Source organism: Salmo salar, chromosome 02, assembly GCF_965601325.2.
Source record: "Salmo salar chromosome 02, fSalSal1, whole genome shotgun sequence".
Lineage (NCBI taxonomy): Eukaryota > Metazoa > Chordata > Actinopteri > Salmoniformes > Salmonidae > Salmo > Salmo salar.
In genome coordinates, this window is record NC_138292.1 from 10,330,631 (window position 1) to 10,354,323 (window position 23,693).

Below are 23,693 nucleotides of genomic sequence, written 5' to 3' on the forward strand. Positions count from 1 at the left end.
TCTTCCTTTCCTGTGGCGGTCCTCATGAGAGACATAGCGCTTGATGGATTTTGCAACTGCACTTGAAGAAACATTCAAAGTTCTTGAAATTTTCCGGATTCACTGAACTTCATGTCTTAAAATAATAATAGACTTTTGTTTCTCTTTGCTTATTTGAGCTGTTCTTGCCATGATATGGACTTGGTATTTTACCAAATAGGGCTATCTTCTGTATACCACCCCTACCTTGTCACAAAACAAGTGATTGGCTCAAACGCACTAAGAAGGAAATAAATTCCACAAATTAACTTTGAACAAGGCACACCTGTTAATTGAAATGCATTCCAGGTGAGTACCTCATGAAGCTGGTTGAGTGAATGCCAAGAGTGTGCAAAGCTGTCATCAAGGCAAAGGGTGGCTACTTTGAAGAATCTCAAATCTCAAATATATTTTGATTTGTTTAACACTTTTTTGGTTACTTCAGGATTCCTTATGTGTTATTTCATACTTTTGATGTTCTACAATGTAGAAAATTGTAAAAAATAAATAAAGAAACCCTGGAATGAGTAGGTGTGTCCAAACTTTTGACTGGTACTGTATATATTGTAACACGAGAAATAAAATACCCAAGAATAAAGCTATATACAAGGAGTACAGGTTCCAGATCAGTGTGCAGGGGTACGAGGTATTTGAAGTAGATATGTACAAGAAGGCTGGGTAAAGTGACTAGGCATCAGGATTGATAATAATAATAATAATAGCAAAATAAAGAACAGAGCAGCAGCTGCAAATGATGAGTGTAAAGGTGTGTGTTTGTGAGAGTGTGTAATGTGGATGCATGTGTGTTTGGGTTGTGTCGGTTTGTGTGTGTGTGTGTGTGTGTGTGTGTGTGTGTGTGTGTGTGTGTGTGTGTGTGTGTGTGTGTGTGTGTGTGTGTGTGTGTGTGTGTGTGTGGGAGTGTGAATGTAGTGTGTGTGAGTGTGCATATGCTTTGTATACAGTCTAGTGATTGTGCGTAGGGTCAGAGCAAGACCCTTTAACTTTTTGAGGATGCGAGTGCCCATGCCACGACTGTGCGGGTGTGTGTGGACCATGTTAGGTCGCCAAGGAACAGCCCTGTTGATGTGGATGGGGACGTGCTCTCCCCTCTTGCTCCTGTAGACCACGATCAGCTCCTTGGTCTTACTGGCATTGAGGGAGAGGTTGTCCTGGCACCACAATGCCAAGTCTCTGACCTCTCATCGCCTTCGTGTCGTCAGCAAACTTGACACACTGGGTCCCGACACACTGGGTCCCAACCCACTGGCTCCAACCTCCTGTCTCCAACCCTCTGGATCCAATCTCCATCTCTTCATTACTTGGTTATGAAAACCACCTGGCCCCAAAGCACTGGCCCAACCTCTCTTCATTACTTTTTAAGGCAGACAGGTCCATAGGGTGCGCCCTGGCTGTCCCTCACGTCTAGATCCAGCAGAGACTGAACCAGGAACTCCATAGCATGGTGGTGGCCGTGGTACGCCTGAATAGAAAGACAAACACAGTCTCAAGCAAAGTCCAGTGGTACGCCTGAATCGATATATAATCAATGTCCTATAGTAGACCAGTGGTACGCCTGAACAGAAATACAGTGCTAGACCTCTAAAGTAGACCAGAGTCTTTCAATCGGGAGCCCATTTTTGCTCCCGCCCAGCATCAACATCGGAGGTCCCTGCCAAGCGTGTGATTGAGAAACAAACACTCTACTTCTCCTCTGAGGTTGATTAACTCAAATGGCAAAATAAGGAAATCATCCTCATCATCACTGTGTAGAATATGCATGTATTTTACACGAATCGGGAATAGATAGGAATTTGGTGTGTGAGTCTGTCTGGACAGTCAACTTCCTGTGGAAAATCAACACCATGCCTGCTTCCCAGATAGCACCCTATTCCCTATGTAGTGAACTACTTTTGATCAGGGCCTATAAGGATCTGGTCAAAAGTAGTGTACTAAATAGGGAATAGGGTGCCATTTGTCATATGGAGACCACTACAGGAGCAGGTAGGCTTTACTCACAGCGAGGTGTAGAGGGCTGATGGGAGCTCTGACATCAAAGTCGTTCAGGATGTCTGTCCCTGAGCTTTCAATTAGTTGAGGAAAGACAAGGACGGCCAGTTCAGACTTGTAACATATTTACTTGGAAGGTTAGTCTAGTAGCATGTGTAACATGGTAAATCTCAGTGACCAGCCCCTGCAGACATACTGGGGTGTTGCATCCATACCTTAAACAAGCAAGTGTGAGGAAAAGTTACCAACTGGCACTTACCACATCTAAAGGTGTTTCACTTGCAATCTGGAAAAAGAACATCAAGAGTGACGATGCGTCCACGACAAACATGCAGCCACACCTTAAAACCTACTGTTGGGTTCTGAGAATATGAAATATACTAATTCATGTCACTGAGGGAGAGAGCTTAATGTATAACGTTTACATTATGTCAGGTTAGGGGTCACATCCACTTGAATGTCCTTCATATGACGAACCTCCTACAGAGCAAATGAGGAAAATATGATATATTATGATTTATGTTAGTAACAATACAATATGGGAATTTTATCCCAAAGCTACCTACAGCTAACATATATATATTTAAGTATGTGATCTATGTAAATAAATAAATATATCACAGCTGTAAAACTGTATGGTGGAGGCCTACCCATTTCCCAGGAGCATTGTAAAAAGTGGATTTGGGTACAGTGTTTATTTCCCCCTAATATCTTTGAAGATTCTGAGACCATTAGGGTTAAACATTACAGATATAAATGCAATATATGGAGTAGAAAAGATTGCCTGCCCACCAAAGAATCAACATATGTTCTACATGGTCTATTTCTATCTGAATGTAACACCTCAATCAAGCTTGTTAATTGATCGTTAAGTCATGTTTGTCAGGTAAACGGTCATTAGTGGCCTATATAAGCCTCATACAGGCCATGGGAAGACATTACCTGTTGATAACACAGACTATTCTCATGATCATGGGAGGTGTGAGAGAGTTGCTGCTCTTTGTGATGACTGTGGGGGTTGTCAAAGGTTGGTTCACTAACGTTTTATTTGGATTGAAGGGATTTGTTTGGGAAATATGCTTAACTTTATAAGTTGGAGATTCAAATTTGACTGTCTGTTTCTTCCGCATTGGTCATCTATTATTAATATATGTAGCTATTTTGTGTGAACTCAACTTCTGTCAACACTTTCTCCTCAGTTTCTTGTTACCCTGTTGGAAAGTCCCAGAAGCAAGATCAAGTCTCTCTGCAGAGGAGACTTGGAGGTAAGTGTTTCTTTCCACAACCCTTCTAGCTATGTTCTTTGTCACTGTCTATGGTGCTGCTGTGTTTGACACTCATTCAACACCATAGAGTAACTCAGTCTAAATAACGTTGTCAAAGCCTTTGATTTGGTAATTTTGCTTGTGTACCTTAACCTACGTTTTTCAGAGCTGTCATCAAATGACGTCTCCATTGAGCATGCCCTGGCCTTGCTCCGATCCATAGGGTCTGACGCTAAACAAGACAGAGAAGGTACGGCCTGAAACATATACTTTGAAAACTGTTGGGTTCAACATTCGACTGGCAATTCGGCCTAGACCGTGTGGAACAGATGTGTTGCTGTAGAATACCCAACTGTTCCTTTTGTTTTTTCTATAGAGTATTTAGAGACTAACGAAGTAGAATCCCAAGCTTCTCCAAACCATGGTAGCTCTCAGGCAAATGATGCCCTGTCCTCTGAGGAGAAGCTGAGGCGCATGTCCTCTGACGACGCTGCGACTGGCCCGTCTGACGACGTTACCTCTGAAGCTGCGACTGGCCCGTCTGACGACGCTACCTCTGAAGCTGCGACTGGCCCGTCTGACGACGCTACCTCTGAAGCTGCGACTGGCCCGTCTGACGACGCTACCTCTGAAGCTGCGACTGGCCCGTCTGACGACGCTACCTCTGAAGCTGCGACTGGCCCGTCTGACGACGCTACCTCTGAAGCTGCGACTGGCCCGTCTGACGACGCTACCTCTGAAGCTGCGACTGGCCCGTCTGACGACGCTACCTCTGAAGCTGCGACTGGCCCGTCTGACGACGCTACCTCTGAAGCTGCGACTGGCCCGTCTGACGACGCTACCTCTGAAGCTGCGACTGGCCCGTCTGACGACGCTACCTCTGAAGCTGCGACTGGCCCGTCTGACGACGCTACCTCTGAAGCTGCGACTGGCCCGTCTGACGACGCTACCTCTGAAGCTGCGACTGGCCCGTCTGACGACGCTACCTCTGAAGCTGCGACTGGCCCGTCTGACGACGCTACCTCTGAAGCTGCGACTGGCCCGTCTGACGACGCTACCTCTGAAGCTGCGACTGGCCCGTCTGACGACGCTACCTCTGAAGCTGCGACTGGCCCGTCTGACGACGCTACCTCTGAAGCTGCGACTGGCCCGTCTGACGACGCTACCTCTGAAGCTGCGACTGGCCCGTCTGACGACGCTACCTCTGAAGCTGCGACTGGCCCGTCTGACGACGCTACCTCTGAAGCTGCGACTGGCCCGTCTGACGACGCTACCTCTGAAGCTGCGACTGGCCCGTCTGACGACGCTACCTCTGAAGCTGCGACTGGCCCGTCTGACGACGCTACCTCTGAAGCTGCGACTGGCCCGTCTGACGACGCTACCTCTGAAGCTGCGACTGGCCCGTCTGACGACGCTACCTCTGAAGCTGCGACTGGCCCGTCTGACGACGCTACCTCTGAAGCTGCGACTGGCCCGTCTGACGACGCTACCTCTGAAGCTGCGACTGGCCCGTCTGACGACGCTACCTCTGAAGCTGCGACTGGCCCGTCTGACGACGCTACCTCTGAAGCTGCGACTGGCCCGTCTGACGATGCTACCTCTGAAGCTGCGACTGGCCCGTCTGACGACGCTACCTCTGAAGCTGCGACTGGCCCGTCTGACGACGCTACCTCTGAAGCTGCGACTGGCCCGTCTGACGACGCTACCTCTGAAGCTGCGACTGGCCCGTCTGACGACGCTACCTCTGAAGCTGCGACTGGCCCGTCTGACGACGCTACCTCTGAAGCTGCGACTGGCCCGTCTGACGACGCTACCTCTGAAGCTGCGACTGGCCCGTCTGACGACGCTACCTCTGAAGCTGCGACTGGCCCGTCTGACGACGCTACCTCTGAAGCTGCGACTGGCCCGTCTGACGACGCTACCTCTGAAGCTGCGACTGGCCCGTCTGACGACGCTACCTCTGAAGCTGCGACTGGCCCGTCTGACGACGCTACCTCTGAAGCTGCGACTGGCCCGTCTGACGACGCTACCTCTGAAGCTGCGACTGGCCCGTCTGACGACGCTACCTCTGAAGCTGCGACTGGCCCGTCTGACGACGCTACCTCTGAAGCTGCGACTGGCCCGTCTGACGACGCTACCTCTGAAGCTGCGACTGGCCCGTCTGACGACGCTACCTCTGAAGCTGCGACTGGCCCGTCTGACGACGCTACCTCTGAAGCTGCGACTGGCCCGTCTGACGACGCTACCTCTGAAGCTGCGACTGGCCCGTCTGACGACGCTACCTCTGAAGCTGCGACTGGCCCGTCTGACGACGCTACCTCTGAAGCTGCGACTGGCCCGTCTGACGACGCTACCTCTGAAGCTGCGACTGGCCCGTCTGACGACGCTACCTCTGAAGCTGCGACTGGCCCGTCTGACGACGCTACCTCTGAAGCTGCGACTGGCCCGTCTGACGACGCTACCTCTGAAGCTGCGACTGGCCCGTCTGACGACGCTACCTCTGAAGCTGCGACTGGCCCGTCTGACGACGCTACCTCTGAAGCTGCGACTGGCCCGTCTGACGACGCTACCTCTAAGGAACTGTTCACCGCTTCATCGGAGCCCCCGTTGACCACAAACATGGATATCTGACGTGGGACATGGTGCTCGGGGTCCATGCAAGAGTTCATGGGTACTCTAGTCCAGGTTGTCTGTGTGTGTAACTGCATTTGCTTGTTTTGGCTCAATTAAACATTAACTGTAATACTTGTGTCCTCAGTATTGTTTTGGCGGTTCCTACTTGGCAACATTTATTTTGCATTATAACCATGCTTTGGCCTCAGCAATATATTAATACTTTGACCCCTGTGTTTAAGCTACATTTGCTCAGTGTTGGTCAATTTATGCTAGTAGCATCACATGATGTGGAATGGGTTCTAGTTCATTTTAACTTGATGGTTGTGGAACACAGTGTCTGGGGTTGGTACATATGAGGATGTTGCTAGAATCGGGGTTTCAGTGCTAACTAATATCACGGTTGTCAACTTGCATTTAAATTACTCTGCTGGGTGTCTTCTCTCCTGACTGACTTGGTTTCCTATTAGTGAATGCTTACATGTGAAACCAGCTCTCGTCTCATTAGCCCATCGTTTTGGCGGTTGGTCTTCATATCCCAGTGACAATCCAAACTTTCAGGTTAAATAAGTCAATGCTAACCTGCTTTAGCTGGCAGGCTGCTATCAGGTCCTAGCTCTCCCAGAGTTGCTTGTAGCGCCTCTAACCTAGGGTTTGATGGGGGGGAACAGTTTTACCAGGATTTCCCACCCACTCCGATTACATGGGAGAAATTAACCGGTTAATTTCTATGAAAAGCGTGAGGTGAAGTCTGTTCATACAGGCCTTCTCTATCCGCATGATCAACGCTCGGGGTGTGCGTCGTACTTATAGTCGCCATGAATTCAAAGAGCATGTACACGCAACCTTTAAATGCAGTTAATACAGCAACAAAATTGGCTCCAACTTTTGAGCTACCGGTAGGTATCTGCTTTAATTCAAAACAATTTCTGTGGCACCGCTTTACTCACTTATGCCAACCTGAATTCAGCCTGTTTTGAAGCAAGTTAAACCGTTACGGCCTATGCAAATATTTTGTTTGCTACAGGGTAGGCCTTCCAGGTTATTTTATGTAGCAGGGGCGAAAATCTGATATCAACTTTGGAGGGGACAATTACATGACATTTTCTGAAGAGCAATTCCTGAGGGGGACACCAAAAGTAGTGCTGTAACACACAGCCTACGTTGTAATATGGTAAATGTATATTGAGGAACCAAAGAAATAAGGTGTTTGCCGTACTCCTAACTACCGGTACCCAAAACTACACAACTAATCACAACAGCAATACCATTGCCTTTAACAGATCTTAGTTCAGTCACCAGTGTAAGTTGAGAGTGGGGGTATCCATGGCATTTTCCAATTATGTTCCTATTTTACAAGTCAAAAAAATGGAGAACCTTTCATAATGTTGCCAAACAAAGACTCAACAAACTTACCTGAGACTCCCTGTCTCTGCCAGTCTGTCCCCAGCTCTGCCGTCTGTGTGCCATCTGTTGCCTGCTCTGCCTAATGACATCATTGTGAAACATTTTCATTAGCATTTCACTTCTTTCTTATGAACATTTTATCAACTAGTCTTTGAGATATTAGGCTACTAGGGTTCTTACTTTGCGTTTTGGTGTACTGAAAAATACTCTGATGTCCGTCTTTTTTCTGCCATTTTTCTACCTGGCTGGCCACACACACACACACACAGTGTGTAGGTTATTTACAGTAGGAGATGGGCTTCTATCATATCTTCTATCATTCTATATGGGCTTCGATCTAAAAGGTAGCTAGCAAATGTGAAACGGATTGCAGTGACAAGAGTTGACAGCTGTATGAGTTCACCATTTACACAACATATGCTGCAACCTTTTGTAATTTTAACCGTTTGTTTCATATTGGCTGGCTTCCAACAATAGCTGAATTTGCAAAGCTAGCGAGCACAAATTCCGTTTCAGTGGTGTTTGCTATAATCTTTGCTACCCGGGTTAAATAAAGGTGAAATAAAATAAAAGTTCACTTGCGACAATTTAGCTTTTGCAACGAGACCATTACATATATTTAAGACAATGGTAGAAGAGAGTGTAGTTCTGTTGAGTTTGGACTTCAGTTTATCGCTAACCTTATCACAGGGACTTTGAAGCACTAACTTACATTGCTGATCTTGGAATAAATTGACGATAGCAAAGATTCCATCTTTGACGACGCCACATAAATGGAATAGGTACTAGCTAGCTTAATAGTTAATATTTGCGCGCTAGCTCTGCAAATTCAGCTAGTGTGTGTGTGTGTGTGTGAACCCTGCCAACATAAAACAAATCATTGCTATGGCGCGATTGACTGGATTAACCTCATGTCAGTCACGTGCATTGAGTGCCTTTCAGACAGTAGATACGAACCCTCTGTTACCTTGCCAACTAAGGAACTGGCAGTGGATCAAACCATTGTGAGGCAAAGGGTGGGGGGTCGCAATCTTTTGAAACTTAAAAAAGCTCTATTAAGTGTCTATAATCAGCACAATTGCTTTCATTGCGTATTATTCATATTATTTAAATTACAGAGTTATGTTTACAGTGATATATTGGGGGGGACAAATCATATTTTTCCCAGGATGGGGGGGTCGTGTACCCCCCGTCCCCCCTGGGATTTCCGCCCCTGTTATGTAGCCTACGTTTGTGTATTGAATGTTATTCTACATTTGTTTGTCTGGGTCTTGAGAATCAGTTACCCTTTCTGACCAAGTCTGTAAAATAATGCGAGAACTGGGGGTATTTTGTCTTGAATAAAAGTAATAACGGAGAAGAATGGCAGGGTCTTGACAAGTTAATTTGATTGTGTAGGCTCACGTTTAATTTATGCTGTGACTAAATGAATATTAACTTGATAATGTACTTTATTGCTGGAGAACAGATGCAATAGGTAGGCCTGAGAAGATTTGATGTAAATATAGCCGAAGAATGGCACATGATAAACTGCGGGTTTAGATTCACGTGCAATTGATCAACTGTGGCGCTATCCATTGTGCTGAATCTCCGCTACAGCGTAACTGTTAGATTATCAAAGATTCAGATTTGTTTCCTCTGACAAAATCATCACAATAACCGAAGTATAAACAGCCACAACCTTCCCAAATTCCCTTGATAGCCAGGTGTAAGGGGAGAGGAAAGGACCGAAATGCATCTTTCAGTGAAAGGTAGGCTACTGTAATAACCTCATATTTGACCCGTCGGCCAACAGTGCCTCATAGACCGGTTAAAACTAGGCTACATCAATGAAATAGTGTGGTGACTTTGAGTTGATTAAATATCAACAAATACAAAAACCCATTAGTGTATATTTCTCCATGTAGAGTGGTATAATCATGTTGGATTTTATTCGCTGCTTAACACCCTGCATCCCACAGCTGGCTTGCTTCTGAAGCTAAGCAGGGTTGGTCCTGGTCAGTCCCTAGATTGGAGACCAGTTGCTGCTGGAAGTGGTGTTGGAGGGCCAGTAGGAGTCACTCTTTCCTCTGGTCTAAAATAATATCCCAGGGCAGTGATTGGGGACATGTGCTGTCTTTCGGGTGGGACGTTAAACAGGTGTCCTGACTCTCTGTGGTCACTAAAGATCCCATGGCACTTATTGTTAGAGTAGGGGTGTTAACCCTGGTGTCCTGGCTAAATTCCCAATCTGGCCCTCATACCATCACGGTCACCTAATCATCCCAAGCTTACTATTGGCTCATTCACCCCCCCCATCCCCTGTAACTATTCCCCAGGTCATTGCTGTAAATGAGAATGTGTTCTCAGTCAACTTACCTGGTTAAATAAAACATATGCTTCTAAATAGCACTTTCGGTTTGAACGGGAAGCCTGGTAATTTCTTGCAATTTCCTCAGGAAGGAAAATTGGTAGGTTCTCTGGAAAAGATATGTCTCTACATGACCAATGAGGCCTACCCTCCTCCCCCAGCCATTGGGATGAACTTTGCGGGACCCCCATCCGAATACTCTACCAGGTACGGACGAGACATGGAGACAACTGTTCCTTTAATGTTTTGTACTCGTCTCATTAAAAATGGATTCATACTAAAGACTAGGTCAGAATACATTTGGACTCCCTCGCTCTTTGTCTTTCCCTCTCAAATCAACTCTTTACCGTGAAATGCTTGCTTACGAGCCCACCCCAACGATGCAGAGAACAAAACTATAGAATATATATATATATATATATATAGTACCAATCAAAAGTTTGGACACACCTACTTATTCAAAGGTTTTTCTTTATTTTGACTATTTTCTACATTGTAAAATAATAGTGAAGAACTCAAAACTATGAAATAACACATATGGAATCATGTAGTAACCAAAAAAGTGTTAAACATATCAAAATCTATTTTATATTTATATAGACTCTTCAATGTAGCCACCCTTTGCACACTCTTGGCATTCTCTCAACCAGCTTCACCTGGATTGCTTTTCCAAAAGGACAGATTTCCACCGGTCTAATGTCCATTGCTGGTGTTTCTTGGCCCAAGCAAGTCTCTTCTTCTTATTGGTGTCCTTTAGTAGTGGTTTCTTTGCAGCAATTTGACCATGAAGGCCTGATTCACGTAGTCTCCTCTGAACAGTTGATGTTGAGATGTGTCTGTTACTTGAACTTTACAGCAGAGGTAACTCTGGGTCTTCCTTTCCTGTGGCAGTCCTCATGAGAGACATAGCGCTTGATGGATTTTGCAACTGCACTTGAAGAAACATAAAAAGCTCTTGAAATTTTCCGGATTGACTGAACTTCATGTCTTAAAATAATAATAGACTTTTGTTTCTCTTTGCTTATTTGAGCTGTTCTTGCCATGATATGGACTTGGTATTTTACCAAATAGGGCTATCTTCTGTATACCACCCCTACCTTGTCACAAAACAAGTGATTGGCTCAAACGCACTAAGAAGGAAATAAATTCCACAAATTAACTTTGAACAAGGCACACCTGTTAATTAAAATGCATTCCAGGTGAGTACCTCATGAAGCTGGTTGAGTGAATGCCAAGAGTGTGCAAAGCTGTCATCAAGGCAAAGGGTGGCTACTTTGAAGAATCTCAAATATAAAATATATTTTGATTTGTTTAACACTTTTTTGGTTACTTCAGGATTCCTTATGTGTTATTTCATACTTTTGATGTTCTACAATGTAGAAAATTGTAAAAAAAATAAAGAAACCCTGGAATGAGTAGGTGTGTCCAAACTTTTGACTGGTACTGTATATATTGTAACACGAGGAATAAAATACCCAAGAATAAAGCTATATACAAGGAGTACAGGTTCCAGATCAGTGTGCAGGGGTACGAGGTATTTGAAGTAGATATGTACAAGAAGGCTGGGTAAAGTGACTAGGCATCAGGATTGATAATAATAATAATAATAGCAAAATAAAGAACAGAGCAGCAGCTGCAAATGATGAGTGTAAAGTTGTGTGTTTGTGAGAGTGTGTAATGTGGATGCATGTGTGTTTGGTTTGTGTCGGTTGTGTGTGTGTGTGTGTGTGTGTGTGTGTGTGTGTGTGTGTGTGTGTGTGTGTGTGTGTGTGTGTGTGTGTGTGTGTGTGTGTGTGTGTGTGTGTGTGTGTGGGAGTGTGAATGTAGTGTGTGTGAGTGTGCATATGCTTTGTATACAGTCTAGTGAGTTGTGCGTAAGGTCAGAGCAAGACCCTTTAACTTTTTGAGGATGCGAGTGCCCATGCCAAATATTTCAGCCTCCTGGCGCGCCCTCTTCACGACTGTGCGGGTGTGTGTGGACCATGTTAGGTCGCCAAGGAACAGCCCTGTTGATGTGGATGGGGACGTGCTCTCCCCTCTTGCTCCTTTAGACCACGATCAGCTCCTTGGTCTTACTGGCATTGAGGGAGAGGTTGTCCTGGCACCACAATGCCAAGTCTCTGACCTCTCATCGCCTTCGTGTCGTCAGCAAACTTGACACACTGGGTCCCGACACACTGGGTCCCAACCCACTGGCTCCAACCTCCTGTCTCCAACCCTCTGGATCCAATCTCCATCTCTTCATTACTTGGTTATGAAAACCCCCTGGCCCCAAAGCACTGGCCCAACCTCTCTTCATTACTTTTTAAGGCAGACAGGTCCAGAGGGTGCGCCCCTGGCTGTCCCTCACGTCTAGATCCAGCAGAGACTGAACCAGGACCTCCATAGCATGGTGGTGGCTGTGGTACGCCTGAATAGAAACACAAACACAGTCTCAAGCAAAGTCCAGTGGTACGCCTGAATAGATATATATTCGATGTCCTATAGTAGACCAGTGGTACGCCTGAACAGAAATACAGTGCTAGACCTCTAAAGTAGACCAGAGTCTTTCAATCGGGAGCCCATTTTTGCTCCCGCCCAGCATCAACATCGGAGGTCCCTGCCAAGCGTGGGATTGAGAAACAAACACTCTACTTCTCCTCTGAGGTTGATTAACTCAAATGGCAAAATAAGGAAATCATCCTCATCATCACTGTGTAGAATATGCATGTATTTTACACGAATCAGGAATAGATAGGAATTTGGTGTGTGAGTCTGTCTGGACAGTCAACTTCCTGTGGAAAATCAACACCATGCCTGCTTCCCAGATAGCACCCTATTCCCTATGTAGTGAACTACTTTTGATCAGGGCCTATAAGGATCTGGTCAAAAGTAGTGTACTAAATAGGGAATAGGGTGCCATTTGTCATATGGAGACCACTACAGGAGCAGGTAGGCTTTACTCACAGCGAGGTGTAGAGGGCTGATGGGAGCTCTGACATCAAAGTCGTTCAGGATGTCTGTCCCTGAGCTTTCAATTAGTTGAGGAAAGACAAGGACGGCCAGTTCAGACTTGTAACATATTTACTTGGAAGGTTAGTCTAGTAGCATGTGTAACATGGTAAATCTCAGTGACCAGCCCCTGCAGACATACTGGGGTGTTGCATCCATACCTTAAACAAGCAAGTGTGAGGAAAAGTTACCAACTGGCACTTACCACATCTAAAGGTGTTTCACTTGCAATCTGGAAAAAGAACATCAAGAGTGACGATGCGTCCACGACAAACATGCAGCCACACCTTAAAACCTACTGTTGGGTTCTGAGAATATGAAATATACTAATTCATGTCACTGAGGGAGAGAGCTTAATGTATAACGTTTACATTATGTCAGGTTAGGGGTCACATCCACTTGAATGTCCTTCATATGACGAACCTCCTACAGAGCAAATGAGGAAAATATGATATATTATGATTTATGTTAGTAACAATACAATATGGGAATTTTATCCCAAAGCTACCTACAGCTAACATATATATATTTAAGTATGTGATCTATGTAAATAAATAAATATATCACAGCTGTAAAACTGTATGGTGGAGGCCTACCCATTTCCCAGGAGCATTGGAAAAAGTGGATTTGGGTACAGTGTTTATTTCCCCCTAATATCTTTGAAGATTCTGAGACCATTAGGGTTAAACATTACAGATATAAATGCAATATATGGAGTAGAAAAGATTGCCTGCCCACCAAAGAATCAACATATGTTCTACATGGTCTATTTCTATCTGAATGTAACACCTCAATCAAGCTTGTTAATTGATCGTTAAGTCATGTTTGTCAGGTAAACGGTCATTAGTGGCCTATATAAGCCTCATACAGGCCATGGGAAGACATTACCTGTTGATAACACAGACTATTCTCATGATCATGGGAGGTGTGAGAGAATTGCTGCTCTTTGTGATGACTGTGGGGGTTGTCAAAGGTTGGTTCACTAACGTTTTATTTGGATTGAAGGGATTTGTTTGGGAAATATGCTTAACTTTATAAGTTGGAGATTCAAATTTGACTGTCTGTTTCTTCCGCATTGGTCATCTATTATTAATATATGTAGCTATTTTGTGTGAACTCAACTTCTGTCAACACTTTCTCCTCAGTTTCTTGTTACCCTGTTGGAAAGTCCCAGAAGCAAGATCAAGTCTCTCTGCAGAGGAGACTTGGAGGTAAGTGTTTCTTTCCACAACCCTTCTAGCTATGTTCTTTGTCACTGTCTATGGTGCTGCTGTGTTTGACACTCATTCAACACCATAGAGTAACTCAGTCTAAATAACGTTGTCAAAGCCTTTGATTTGGTAATTTTGCTTGTGTACCTTAACCTACGTTTTTCAGAGCTGTCATCAAATGACGTCTCCATTGAGCATGCCCTGGCCTTGCTCCGATCCATAGGGTCTGACGCTAAACAAGACAGAGAAGGTACGGCCTGAAACATATACTTTGAAAACTGTTGGGTTCAACATTCGACTGGCAATTCGGCCTAGACCGTGTGGAACAGATGTGTTGCTGTAGAATACCCAACTGTTCCTTTTGTTTTTTTCTATAGAGTATTTAGAGACTAACGAAGTAGAATCCCAAGCTTCTCCAAACCATGGTAGCTCTCAGGCAAATGATGCCCTGTCCTCTGAGGAGAAGCTGAGGCGCATGTCCTCTGACGACGCTGCGACTGGCCCGTCTGACGACGTTACCTCTGAAGCTGCGACTGGCCCGTCTGACGACGCTACCTCTGAAGCTGCGACTGGCCCGTCTGACGACGCTACCTCTGAAGCTGCGACTGGCCCGTCTGACGACGCTACCTCTGAAGCTGCGACTGGCCCGTCTGACGACGCTACCTCTGAAGCTGCGACTGGCCCGTCTGACGACGCTACCTCTGAAGCTGCGACTGGCCCGTCTGACGACGCTACCTCTGAAGCTGCGACTGGCCCGTCTGACGACGCTACCTCTGAAGCTGCGACTGGCCCGTCTGACGACGCTACCTCTGAAGCTGCGACTGGCCCGTCTGACGACGCTACCTCTGAAGCTGCGACTGGCCCGTCTGACGACGCTACCTCTGAAGCTGCGACTGGCCCGTCTGACGACGCTACCTCTGAAGCTGCGACTGGCCCGTCTGACGACGCTACCTCTGAAGCTGCGACTGGCCCGTCTGACGACGCTACCTCTGAAGCTGCGACTGGCCCGTCTGACGACGCTACCTCTGAAGCTGCGACTGGCCCGTCTGACGACGCTACCTCTGAAGCTGCGACTGGCCCGTCTGACGACGCTACCTCTGAAGCTGCGACTGGCCCGTCTGACGACGCTACCTCTGAAGCTGCGACTGGCCCGTCTGACGACGCTACCTCTGAAGCTGCGACTGGCCCGTCTGACGACGCTACCTCTGAAGCTGCGACTGGCCCGTCTGACGACGCTACCTCTGAAGCTGCGACTGGCCCGTCTGACGACGCTACCTCTGAAGCTGCGACTGGCCCGTCTGACGACGCTACCTCTGAAGCTGCGACTGGCCCGTCTGACGACGCTACCTCTGAAGCTGCGACTGGCCCGTCTGACGACGCTACCTCTGAAGCTGCGACTGGCCCGTCTGACGACGCTACCTCTGAAGCTGCGACTGGCCCGTCTGACGACGCTACCTCTGAAGCTGCGACTGGCCCGTCTGACGACGCTACCTCTGAAGCTGCGACTGGCCCGTCTGACGACGCTACCTCTGAAGCTGCGACTGGCCCGTCTGACGACGCTACCTCTGAAGCTGCGACTGGCCCGTCTGACGACGCTACCTCTGAAGCTGCGACTGGCCCGTCTGACGACGCTACCTCTGAAGCTGCGACTGGCCCGTCTGACGACGCTACCTCTGAAGCTGCGACTGGCCCGTCTGACGACGCTACCTCTGAAGCTGCGACTGGCCCGTCTGACGACGCTACCTCTGAAGCTGCGACTGGCCCGTCTGACGACGCTACCTCTGAAGCTGCGACTGGCCCGTCTGACGACGCTACCTCTAAGGAACTGTTCACCGCTTCATCGGAGCCCCCGTTGCCCACAAACATGGATATCTGACGTGGGACATGGTGCTCGGGGTCCATGCAAGAGTTCATGGGTACTCTAGTCCAGGTTGTCTGTGTGTGTAACTGCATTTGCTTGTTTTGGCTCAATTAAACATTAACTGTAATACTTGTGTCCTCAGTATTGTTTTGGCGGTTCCTACTTGGCAACATTTATTTTGCATTATAACCATGCTTTGGCCTCAGCAATATATTAATACTTTGACCCCTGTGTTTAAGCTACATTTGCTCAGTGTTGGTCAATTTATGCTAGTAGCATCACATGATGTGGAATGGGTTCTAGTTCATTTTAACTTGATGGTTGTGGAACACAGTGTCTGGGGTTGGTACATATGAGGATGTTGCTAGAATCGGGGTTTCAGTGCTAACTAATATCACGGTTGTCAACTTGCATTTAAATTACTCTGCTGGGTGTCTTCTCTCCTGACTGACTTGGTTTCCTATTAGTGAATGCTTACATGTGAAACCAGCTCTCGTCTCATTAGCCCATCGTTTTGGCGGTTGGTCTTCATATCCCAGTGACAATCCAAACTTTCAGGTTAAATAAGTCAATGCTAACCTGCTTTAGCTGGCAGGCTGCTATCAGGTCCTAGCTCTCCCAGAGTTGCTTGTAGCGCCTCTAACCTAGGGTTTGATGGGGGGGAACAGTTTTACCAGGATTTCCCACCCACTCCGATTACATGGGAGAAATTAACCGGTTAATTTCTATGAAAAGCGTGAGGTGAAGTCTGTTCATACAGGCCTTCTCTATCCGCATGATCAACGCTCGGGGTGTGCGTCGTACTTATAGTCGCCATGAATTCAAAGAGCATGTACACGCAATCTTTAAATGCAGTTAATACAGCAACAAAATTGGCTCCAACTTTTGAGCTACCTGTAGGTATCTGCTTTAATTCAAAACAATTTCTGTGGCACCGCTTTACTCACTTATGCCAACCTGAATTCAGCCTGTTTTGAAGCAAGTTAAACCGTTACGGCCTATGCAAATATTTTGTTTGCTACAGGGTAGGCCTTCCAGGTTATTTTATGTAGCAGGGGCGAAAATCTGATATCAACCTTGGAGGGGACAATTACATGACATTTTCTGAAGAGCAATTCCTGAGGGGGACACCAAAAGTAGTGCTGTAACACACAGCCTACGTTGTAATATGGTAAATGTATATTGAGGAACCAAAGAAATAAGGTGTTTGCCGTACTCCTAACTACCGGTACCCAAAACTACACAACTAATCACAACAGCAATACCATTGCCTTTAACAGATCTTAGTTCAGTCACCAGTGTAAGTTGAGAGTGGGGGTATCCATGGCATTTTCCAATTATGTTCCTATTTTACAAGTCCAAAAAATGGAGAACCTTTCATAATGTTGCCAAACAAAGACTCAACAAACTTACCTGAGACTCCCTGTCTCTGCCAGTCTGTCCCCAGCTCTGCCGTCTGTGTGCCATCTGTTGCCTGCTCTGCCTAATGACATCATTGTGAAACATTTTCATTAGCATTTCACTTCTTTCTTATGAACATTTTATCAACTAGTCTTTGAGATATTAGGCTACTAGGGTTCTTACTTTGCATTTTGGTGTACTGAAAAATACTCTGATGTCCGTCTTTTTTCTGCCATTTTTCTACCTGGCTGGCCACACACACACACACACACACACACACACACACACACACACACACACACACACACACACACACACACACACACACACACACACACACACACACACACACACACAGTGTGTAGGTTATTTACAGTAGGAGATGGGCTTCTATCATATCTTCTATCATTCTATATGGGCTTCGATCTAAAAGGTAGCTAGCAAATGTGAAACGGATTGCAGTGACAAGAGTTGACAGCTGTATGAGTTCACCATTTACACAACATATGCTGCAACCTTTTGTAATTTTAACCGTTTGTTTCATATTGGCTGGCTTCCAACAATAGCTGAATTTGCAAAGCTAGCGAGCACAAATTCCGTTTCAGTGGTGTTTGCTATAATCTTTGCTACCCGGGTTAAATAAAGGTGAAATAAAATAAATAAAAGTTCCCTTGCGACAATTTAGCTTTTGCAACGAGACCATTACATATATTTAAGACAATGGTAGAAGAGAGTGTAGTTCTGTTCAGTTTGGACTTCAGTTTATCGCTAACCTTATCACAGGGACTTTGAAGCACTAACTTACATTGCTGATCTTGGAATAAATTGACGATAGCAAAGATTCCATCTTTGACGACGCCACATAAATGGAATAGGTACTAGCTAGCTTAATAGTTAATATTTGCGCGCTAGCTCTGCAAATTCAGCTAGTGTGTGTGTGTGTGTGAACCCTGCCAACATAAAACAAATCATTGCTATGGCGCGATTGACTGGATTAACCTCATGTCAGTCACGTGCATTGAGTGCCTTTCAGACAGTAGATATGAACCCTCTGTTACCTTGCCAACTAAGGAACTGGCAGTGGATCAAACCATTGTGAGGCAAAGGGTGGGGGGTCGCAATTTTTTTTGAAACTTAAAAAAGCTCTATTAACCTCTTGGGGCTAGGTGGGACGCTAGCGTGCCACCCGTCGTGCACTCCATCAACAGCAGGTGCATTTCAAGAGCGGCAAATTTGAATCCAAATAAATGTCAAAATTCAAATTTTTCAAAAATACAACTATTTTACACCATTTGAAAGATAAACATCTCCTTAATCTAACCACGTTTTACGATTTCAAAAAGGTTTTACGGCGAAAGCATAAATTTAGAGTATGTTAGGACAGTACATTTACAAGAGTTGTGTGTAATGTTTTGTCAAGTCAAAGACAGGGTCACCAAAACCATAAAACCAGCTAAAATGATGCACTAACCTTTTACAATCTCCATCAGATGACACTCCTAGGACATTATGTTAGACAATGCATGCATTTTTAGTTCTATCAAGTTCATATTTATATCCAAAAACAGCGTTTTACTATGGCATTGATGTTGAGGAAATCGTTTCCCTCCAATAACCGGCAGTCAAGTCAGCGTAACAAATTAAATAATTAAAATTAGAAAACATTGGTAAAATATTATATTGTCATTTAAAGAATTATAGATTTACATCTCTTGAACGCAATCAACTTGCCAGATTTAAAAATAACCTTACTGGGAAATCACACTTTGCAATAATCTGAGCACTGCGCCCAGAAAAATACGCGTTGCGATACAGACTAGACGTCATGTTGGGGAGATCTAAAATCGAAAATACTATGTAAATAATCCATTACCTTTGATTCTCTTCATCAGATGTCACTTCCAGGTATCACAGGTCCATAACGAATGTCGTTTTGTTCAAAAAAGCTCATCATTTATGTCCAAAAATCTCCGTCTCGTTAGCACATGATGTAAGCCAGCCGGACTTCTCGTCATGAACGAGGGGAAAAAATATATTTCCGTTCGTTCAAACATGTCAAACGTTGTATAGCATAAATCATTAGGGCCTTTTTTAACCAGAACATGAATAATATTCAAGGTGGACGAATGCATACTCTTTTATAACGTATTGGAACGAGGGTACCCAACATGAACTCGCGCGCCAGGTGTCTAATGGGACATCATCGTTCCATGGCTCTTGTTCGGTCAGATCTCCCTCCAGAAGACTCAAAACACTTTGTAAAGGCTGGTGACATCTAGTGGAAGCAATAGGAAGTGCCAAAATATTCCTAAACCCCTGTGTTTTTCAATGGGATAGGTTTAAAGTCAATACAACACATCAGGTATCCACTTCCTGTCAGAAAATGTCTCAGGGTTTTGCCTGCCAAATGAGTTCTGTTATACTCACAGACATCATTCAAACAGTTTTGGAAACTTTAGAGTGTTTTCTATCCATATATAATAAGTATATGCATATTCTAGTTACTGGGTAGGATTAGTAACCAGATTAAATCGGGTACATTTTTTTTATCCAGACGTGCAAATGCTGCCCCCTAGACCCAACAGGTTAAGTGTCTATAATCAGCACAATTGCTTTCATTGCGTATTATTCATATTATTTAAATTACAGAGTTATGTTTACAGTGATATATTGGGGGGGACAAATCATATTTTTCCCAGGATGGGGGGGTCGTGTACCCCCCGTCCCCCCTGGGATTTCCGCCCCTGTTATGTAGCCTACGTTTGTGTATTGAATGTTATTCTACATTTGTTTGTCTGGGTCTTGAGAATCAGTTACCCTTTCTGACCAAGTCTGTAAAATAATGCGAGAACTGGGGGTATTTTGTCTTGAATAAAAGTAATAACGGAGAAGAATGGCAGGGTCTTGACAAGTTAATTTGATTGTGTAGGCTCACGTTTAATTTATGCTGTGACTAAATGAATATTAACTTGATAATGTACTTTATTGCTGGAGAACAGATGCAATAGGTAGGCCTGAGAAGATTTGATGTAAATATAGCCGAAGAATGGCACATGATAAACTGCGGGTTTAGATTCACGTGCAATTGATCAACTGCGGCGCTATCCATTGTGCTGAATCTCCGCTACAGCGTAACTGTTAGATTATCAGAGATTCAGATTTGTTTCCTCTGACAAAATCATCACAATAACCGAAGTATAAACAGCCACAACCTTCCCAAATTCCCTTGATAGCCAGGTGTAAGGGGAGAGGAAAGGACCGAAATGCATCTTTCAGTGAAAGGTAGGCTACTGTAATAACCTCATATTTGACCCGTCGGCCAACAGTGCCTCATAGACCGGTTAAAACTAGGCTACATCAATGAAATAGTGTGGTGACTTTGAGTTGATTAAATAGCAACAAATACAAGAACCCATTAGTGTATATTTCTCCATGTAGAGTGTTATAATCATGTTGGATTTTATTCGCTGCTTAACACCCTGCATCCCACAGCCTGCTTGCTTCTGAAGCTAAGCAGGGTTGGTCCTGGTCAGTCCCTAGATTGGAGACCAGTTGCTGCTGGAAGTGGTGTTGGAGGGCCAGTAGGAGTCACTCTTTCCTCTGGTCTAAAATAATATCCCAGGGCAGTGATTGGGGACATGTGCTGTCTTTCGGGTGGGACGTTAAACAGGTGTCCTGACTCTCTGTGGTCACTAAAGATCCCATGGCACTTATTGTTAGAGTAGGGGTGTTAACCCTGGTGTCCTGGCTAAATTCCCAATCTGGCCCTCATACCATCACGGTCACCTAATCATCCCAAGCTTACTATTGGCTCATTCACCCGCCCCATCCCCTGTAACTATTCCCCAGGTCATTGCTGTAAATGAGAATGTGTTCTCAGTCAACTTACCTGGTTAAATAAAACATATGCTTCTAAATAGCACTTTCGGTTTGAACGGGAAGCCTGGTAATTTCTTGCAATTTCCTCAGGAAGGAAAATTGGTAGGTTCTCTGGAAAAGATATGTCTCTACATGACCAATGAGGCCTACCCTCCTCCCCCAGCCATTGGGATGAACTTTGCGGGACCCCCATCCGAATACTCTACCAGGTACGGACGAGACATGGAGACAACTGTTCCTTTAATGTTTTGTACTCGTCTCATTAAAAATGGATTCATACTAAAGACTAGGTCAGAATACATTTGGACTCCCTCGCTCTTTGTCTTTCCCTCTCAAATCAACTCTTTACCGTGAAATGCTTGCTTACGAGCCCACCCCAACGATGCAGAGAACAAAACTATAGAATATATATATATATATATACTACCAATCAAAAGTTTGGACACACCTACTTATTCAAAGGTTTTTCTTTATTTTGACTATTTTCTACATTGTAAAATAATAGTGAAGAACTCAAAACTATGAAATAACACATATGGAATCATGTAGTAACCAAAAAAGTGTTAAACATATCAAAATCTATTTTATATTTATATAGACTCTTCAATGTAGCCACCCTTTGCATTCTCTCAACCAGCTTCACCTGGATTGCTTTTCCAAAAGGACAGATTTCCACCGGTCTAATGTCCATTGCTGGTGTTTCTTGGCCCAAGCAAGTCTCTTCTTCTTATTGGTGTCCTTTAGTAGTGGTTTCTTTGCAGCAATTTGACCATGAAGGCCTGATTCACGTAGTCTCCTCTGAACAGTTGATGTTGAGATGTGTCTGTTACTTGAACTTTACAGCAGAGGTAACTCTGGGTCTTCCTTTCCTGTGGCGGTCCTCATGAGAGACATAGCGCTTGATGGATTTTGCAACTTCACTTGAAGAAACATTCAAAGTTCTTGAAATTTTCCGGATTGACTGAACTTCATGTCTTAAAATAATAATAGACTTTTGTTTCTCTTTGCTTATTTGAGCTGTTCTTGCCATGATATGGACTTGGTATTTTACCAAATAGGGCTATCTTCTGTATACCACCCCTACCTTGTCACAAAACAAGTGATTGGCTCAAACGCACTAAGAAGGAAATAAATTCCACAAATTAAATTTGAACAAGGCACACCTGTTAATTGAAATGCATTCCAGGTGAGTACCTCATGAAGCTGGTTGAGTGAATGCCAAGAGTGTGCAAAGCTGTCATCAAGGCAAAGGGTGGCTACTTTTAAAAATCTCAAATCTCAAATATATTTTGATTTGTTTAACACTTTTTTGGTTACTTCAGGATTCCTTATGTGTTATTTCATACTTTTGATGTTCTACAATGTAGAAAATTGTAAAAAATAAATAAAGAAACCCTGGAATGAGTAGGTGTGTCCAAACTTTTGACTGGTACTGTATATATTGTAACACGAGGAATAAAATACCCAAGAATAAAGCTATATACAAGGAGTACCAGTTCCAGATCAGTGTGCAGGGGTACGAGGTATTTGAAGTAGATATGTACAAGAAGGCAGGGTAAAGTGACTAGGCATCAGGATAGATAATAATAATAATAATAATAGCAAAATAAAGAACAGAGCAGCAGCTACAAATGATGAGTGTAAAGGTGTGTGTTTGTGAGAGTGTGTAATGTGTATGCATGTGTGTTTGGGTTGTGTCGGTTTGTGTGTGTGTTTGTGTGTGTGTGTGTGTGTCGGAGTGTGAATGTAGTGTGTGTGAGTGTGCATATGCTTTGTATACAGTCTAGTGATTGTGCTTAGGGTCAGAGCAAGACCCTTTAACTTTTTGAGGATGCGAGTGCCCATGCCAAATATTTCAGCATCCTGGCGCGTCCTCTTCACGACTGTGCGGGTGTGTGTGGACCATGTTAAGTCGCCAAGGAACAGCCCTGTTGATGTGGATGGGGACGTGCTCTCACCTCTTGCTCCTGTAGACCACGATCAGCTCCTTGCTCTTACTGGCATTGATGGAGAGGTTGTCCTGGCACCACAATGCCAAGTCTCTGACCTCTCATCGCCTTCGTGTCGTCAGCAAACTTGACACACTGGGTCCCGAAACACTGGGTCCCAACCCACTGGCTCCAACCTCCTGTCTCCAACCCTCTGGATCCAATCTCTATCTCTTCATTACTTGGTTATGAAAACCCCCTGGCCCCAAAGCACTGGCCCAACCTCTCTTCATTACTTTTTAAGGCAGACAGGTCCAGAGGGTGCGCCCCTGGCTGTCCCTCACGTCTAGATCCAGCAGAGACTGAACCAGGACCTCCATAGCATGGTGGTGGCCGTGGTACGCCTGAATAGAAAGACAAACACAGTCTCAAGCAAAGTCCAGTGGTACGCCTGAATAGATATATAATCAATGTCCTATAGTAGACCAGTGGTACGCCTGAACAGAAATACAGTGCTAGACCTCTAAAGTAGACCAGAGTCTTTCAATCGGGAGCCCATTTTTGCTCCCGCCCAGCATCAACATCGGAGGTCCCTGCCAAGCGTGGGATTGAGAAACAAACACTCTACTTCTCCTCTGAGGTTGATTAACTCAAATGGCAAAATAAGGAAATCATCCTCATCATCACTGTGTAGAATATGCATGTATTTTACACGAATCGGGAATAGATAGGAATTTGGTGTGTGAGTCTGGCACTTACCAA

The 23,693-nt window shown here is 44.9% G+C and overlaps 2 protein-coding genes across 2 annotated transcripts; both read left to right on the plus strand.

Moving 5' to 3' along the window:
• Positions 1–2,991: 2,991 nt before the first annotated feature.
• Positions 2,992–11,524, plus strand: LOC123743056 (uncharacterized). The gene is made up of 5 exons (XM_082968552.1): positions 2,992–3,052; positions 3,225–3,290; positions 3,457–3,540; positions 3,667–5,049; positions 11,520–11,524. The coding sequence occupies exons 1-5, from the start codon at positions 2,992–2,994 to the stop codon at positions 11,522–11,524; spliced, it is 1,599 nt and encodes a 532-aa protein (XP_082824678.1).
• Positions 11,525–13,558: 2,034 nt separating this feature from the next.
• Positions 13,559–23,010, plus strand: LOC145863953 (uncharacterized). Its single transcript, XM_082968556.1, has 5 exons — positions 13,559–13,624; positions 13,797–13,862; positions 14,029–14,112; positions 14,240–15,626; positions 22,977–23,010. Exons 1-5 carry the CDS (start codon positions 13,564–13,566, stop codon positions 23,008–23,010), a joined length of 1,632 nt encoding a protein of 543 aa, XP_082824682.1. The 5' UTR covers positions 13,559–13,563.
• The last annotated feature ends 683 nt before the right edge of the window (positions 23,011–23,693 follow it).

What these genes read in the sequence shown, in the direction of transcription:
- LOC123743056 (XM_082968552.1), top strand. Translation starts at nt 2,992, where the DNA reads ATGATCATGGGAGGTGTGAGAGAGTTGCTGCTCTTTGTGATGACTGTG. An exon ending in GACTGTGGGGGTTGTCAAAG is followed by an intron (nt 3,053 to 3,224) that starts GTTGGTTCACTA and finishes CTTTCTCCTCAG; the next exon opens with TTTCTTGTTACCCTGTTGGA. An exon ending in TCTGCAGAGGAGACTTGGAG is followed by an intron (nt 3,291 to 3,456) that starts GTAAGTGTTTCT and finishes TACGTTTTTCAG; the next exon opens with AGCTGTCATCAAATGACGTC.
- LOC145863953 (XM_082968556.1), top strand. Translation starts at nt 13,564, where the DNA reads ATGATCATGGGAGGTGTGAGAGAATTGCTGCTCTTTGTGATGACTGTG. An exon ending in TCTGCAGAGGAGACTTGGAG is followed by an intron (nt 13,863 to 14,028) that starts GTAAGTGTTTCT and finishes TACGTTTTTCAG; the next exon opens with AGCTGTCATCAAATGACGTC. An exon ending in TCTGAAGCTGCGACTGGCCC is followed by an intron (nt 15,627 to 22,976) that starts GTCTGACGACGC and finishes TTGCTCCTGTAG; the next exon opens with ACCACGATCAGCTCCTTGCT.